Source organism: Citrus sinensis, chromosome 5 (assembly GCF_022201045.2).
Source record: "Citrus sinensis cultivar Valencia sweet orange chromosome 5, DVS_A1.0, whole genome shotgun sequence".
In the NCBI taxonomy this organism is placed as follows: domain Eukaryota; kingdom Viridiplantae; phylum Streptophyta; class Magnoliopsida; order Sapindales; family Rutaceae; genus Citrus; species Citrus sinensis.
In genome coordinates, this window is record NC_068560.1 from 31,476,861 (window position 1) to 31,481,348 (window position 4,488).

The 4,488-nt window shown below is 40.2% G+C and overlaps 1 protein-coding gene across 1 annotated transcript; it reads left to right on the plus strand.

Moving 5' to 3' along the window:
• The first annotated feature begins 434 nt into the window (after positions 1-434).
• LOC102607708 (zinc-finger homeodomain protein 2) lies at positions 435-1,800 on the plus strand. Its single transcript, XM_006472453.4, has one exon. It carries the CDS (start codon positions 763-765, stop codon positions 1,462-1,464), a length of 702 nt encoding a protein of 233 aa, XP_006472516.1. The 5' UTR covers positions 435-762; the 3' UTR covers positions 1,465-1,800.
• The last annotated feature ends 2,688 nt before the right edge of the window (positions 1,801-4,488 follow it).

The window sequence follows — 4,488 nt, forward strand, 5'->3', positions numbered from 1 at the left end:
ACTCCATGACACTATTTACGTCACTTTTTGGCACATCCCACACGCTACCTTCTGCCCTTTCTTTCCTATCCGTGCCATTACTACTTTTACTTTTTTTTTGTTGCCCCCTCTATTTTGTCTGATACGTGATACTTTTTTTTACTTTCACTGTTACTCACAGCACTCCTCTCAGCAAAAATCTAGCAAAAACAAAAGACGACGCAACACAGTAATTAGGTTTAAACTTTTTATTTTTTATTTTTTTCACCGTGCATGACTGCATGCTGATGATGAAATTGAAACCTCCTACACGGTTTAATTTATCAGAGGGAGAAGTAAGAGAATGGTTTAATTTATTAGAGGAAAAGTAAGAGAATTACGTAATTTTCACAAAATGGAAAGCATAAGAAAGGCTTTCGAGTAAGGCTTGTCTTTTTTGCATCAATTGATGGCCACACTCTCCTCCACCTCTTCTTATCTCCTCTTCTTCTGACCCAGTTTTTCACAAACTTAAAAATATATATACACACACACACACACACTTACTTTGCTTGTATTCATATTTTATTATATTTATATTATAATTAATAATAACAACACTCAGAGTTATTACAGCATTTGTGTTTTAGGTTAGGTTAGCTTATTAGAGCTTAGAGCTGGATCTGCTTACTAGTAAGTAGTAACCCCCCGGCCATGTAGATCTTCTCCATCAACAATTAACAAAAATTAAAGAAAACAAACAAAATTAAAGAGATTGAAGATTATTAATTAAGAGAGGAGGAGATGGAATTTGAGGAGCACGAAGAGCAAGAGGTAGAAGAAATGGGGGCAGCGGAGTACGAGTCAATGACTAACGCGTCAAAGGCAACGGGCCCCACCGCAGGAGGAGAAGGTGCATCGGCGGCGGCCAGAAAATCCATCAGGTACCGGGAGTGTCTTAAGAATCACGCTGTCAGCATCGGTGGACACGCGGTTGACGGATGCGGGGAGTTCATGGCAGCTGGCGACGAAGGCACCCTCGAATCCCTCAAATGCGCCGCGTGTAACTGCCACAGGAATTTCCACCGTAAGGAAACTGACGGTGCCTCGCCGTTGGCCTACCATCACCAGCAGCAGCAATTCTCGCCTTACTATCGGGGGCCTCCGCCTCCGGCTCCAGCTGGGTACTTGCACTTGACAGCTGCCCAGCCGAGGCCGTTAGCGCTGCCGTCGTCGTCAGCCGGTGGCTATAGTAGAGAAGAGGAAGATGTGTCGAATCCAAGCAGCAGCGGCGGGGGAAGTGGCGGAACGAAGAAAAGGCACAGAACGAAGTTCACAGCTGAGCAAAAGGAGAAGATGCTAGGGTTTGCTGAGCAGCTGGGCTGGAGAATCCAGAAGCACGATGAGGCTTCAGTGGAGCAGTTCTGCGCTGAGACTGGTGTCAAAAGGCATGTGCTTAAGGTTTGGATGCATAATAACAAGCACACACTTGGTAAGAAACCCTAATAATTTCTCCAAAAAATAACAACCTCGATCGAAGAAACAGTATCATTGGGACTGAACAAACAAAATTCTATTCCATTGACTTCAATTTAGCAGAGATATATATTAGACAGTTTTCTTTAATTAATTAATTAATTACTCCCTTTTTACTTTCAATTTGGTTTTCTTTTTTCTTTTTTTTCCCCCCGTTTAATTAATTATGATCAATGCTGAGTGTAGTGTTGCTCCTAGCTAGAGGATGGAGATGGAGGATGATGTTTCGTAATTATTAATTAGTACATTATTGTTGCTGCTGATGGGTCATTGCTAAATACTAAGACTAGCTTCTTCTTCTTCTTCTTCTAAGTGTAGTAGTTTCTTTAATCTTAAATTTTTAATTAAAAGTTTATGACAATTTTTTTTTTAAAATCATCCAGTGTCCGGTGATCGCATTGGGCCTTGATTAATCCGAATTCGGGATATAATTACAGTTAAGGCTCTTTATCCCTCTCAAATAATCTCAAATAATGTGTTTAGTGAAAATCAAATCCGAAAGCTCTTTCCACAACAAATTATGGCTGCGCTGACAACTGAGCCACGACCATTTGGTTATGACTATTTATTAATTGCATATATGTCTGCTATTTCAGAAAACCTAATCAATTTCAGTGCCAAAATGGAGTGCTGCATAACGACGAATTTGGTTAATTTTCTCTTTTTATTTCTTTGTTAGTTAATAAAATATCGCAAAACGAAGTTAAACATAAAATTAGAATCATGTGATGCCAGGAAGAAGACGAAGATGGAGGTCGAGAGAGTTCCAATGGGAAGAATCAAACGTGTTTAGCATGCAAAGGTTTATGAGTCTTGTGTGCACACACAACTGTCATCTTCTCCTTCTTTCTCTCCATCACACCGCCTTAGCCTTTTAGATTTGGCTTTTACACAAATAATAATAATTACTGGTTAAATTATATTTATGTATCAAAAATATATAATACTGTCTGATCTTTCTTTGTTGCTTCTGTCTCTTTCCCATTAATTTCGTTCAACTTCCGTCTTTTGTATAGTCTTGGAGCTTGCACTTACAGATGAATAATATAATAAATTAATTAATAAGCTCAAAGTCACCATCGATCCATATAGAAGCGATTAATGATATTGGACAAATGTTGACATATATATAGATCGATGATCGGTTGAGCAAAGAGGTGGTGAATGAATAATAATAATTATTAGTGTGTTATTAAATGAAATCAGTGAGCAAGCACTTGTATGGGAAAGGAATGAGACTCCATAATCTATATGACATACTGCCGTACATACTTACTCACACTGTATGTTGTTATTTTTTTTTTTTGGTTTTTACCACGAGGTATTCTGGGGATGACCCCAACTGTGGAAAGTACCTTTAAGCTCGTACCACAACCCAGACTAGAAATCCCCACTCGATCCGAGAGGCACAGGTTCTCCCAACAAAGGTGACTTTTCTGCGACTCGAACTGGGAGCAAACTCAGTCAAGCCACTTAAGGGGACTCCATTGCCAGTGGAGCACTTTATTGGTACACTGTATGTTGTTATATCATTACTTCATTCCTCATCATCCATCCTCCATTAATTGCATGCTATCTCTCTATCTCCTGAGTCGTCTCTGTAGTGTATGGTGTATATATGCTGCACTGATCTTCTATTATCTACAACAATAGCCTTTCATCTTATTATGTATGCGCCTCATGTTTCATCCTAGCTCCTCCCACCTCTTGTCTGTTTTCCTTTTAATTTGGATACTACCGCTGAACACATACGAAACGCAACGGCACGGCCAATGCCGTTTATATAATTAAACAGTTTAGTTTGTACGTTGCAGTCTTGCAGAAGATTAATGAACGAAATTGATTAAAATTCCCTTGGAAAGCCGACGGTCGTCACTGATTAAGCTTAAGTATTCGAAATTAGAGAGAGAGAGAGAGGAGACTGTGTGGGTAAGATATTCAACATGTGTGTGTGAGGTAGGATAATGGATTAATTGTCAGCACTCTTGAAGTTGAAGGTGTCGGAAAAATAATCAATAAGTCGGTCACTCTATTATCTCATATGTCGCTGCTGCTTTTATTCCGTTCCTGTTTAGAATTCGAGACATGTGATGATGTGGGGGCCTGGCAGAAAAATGGAACAATATACTATGATCATTATTAATGGGACTCACATTACACCCATGACATGTTGCCGGCCCGTAACTGTGACCCTGCGGTGTAGCTAGCTAGCTTCTAATTAATCAGCCCAGGAACAGTCAAGGCTTTGCTCTTGTTGGTGGTGGTGTAATGTTTGGGGTTGGGGGATTTGCCAAATGCAAATGGGGAGAGAGTCATTTTTGTGGTGGTGATTTTTCCTGCAGAGGTAGGGCTACAAGACTTGAGGGATGTAGAGGGTATGGTCGGGGAAATGAACAAGAACCTTTTGTTGGAGAAGCAAATGAGTATGACTTTTTTTTTTGGGGTAAAAACTGAAAACGCAGGGAGGCTGCATCACAATAAGTGCTTTCTTTATTTGGGCTGACAAATAAGTTAGGTGGATGGTTTTGTAAGTAAATCGAGTTGGCCCATGCTATGAATGAATTCTCAGTATTCAGTAGTCCTTTCTGACAATTTTTTTCGGGGGGGGACGGGGACTAGTGGTGGTCCCTCTTGTCTCGCCGGTCGACGTTTCCATTCGGGATGCAGACAGAGCCGGTTTTTCAGAAATCAGACTAGGCCAATCTTGGACCCTACTTGGGTAGAGGTTGGTCGACCTTTTCTTTGGACACTTTCTTGGGCCGGCCCATGTTTTTGTTAACACATTTCAGCAAGTCCGTTAACTGGGGCTGGGCTTTCACCTGATAATCTGATATGATATGATCATATCGCCGCATCCAAATAAAACCCATTGCAAAGGGCATTATTTGGAGAAATTTATTTAGTTAAAAAAAAAAAATACCTGATTTGAGCCAAACCGTGATAATTAACTTTGTTTATTTATTTTATTTAACCTGACAACCCAATTCCCTTCAT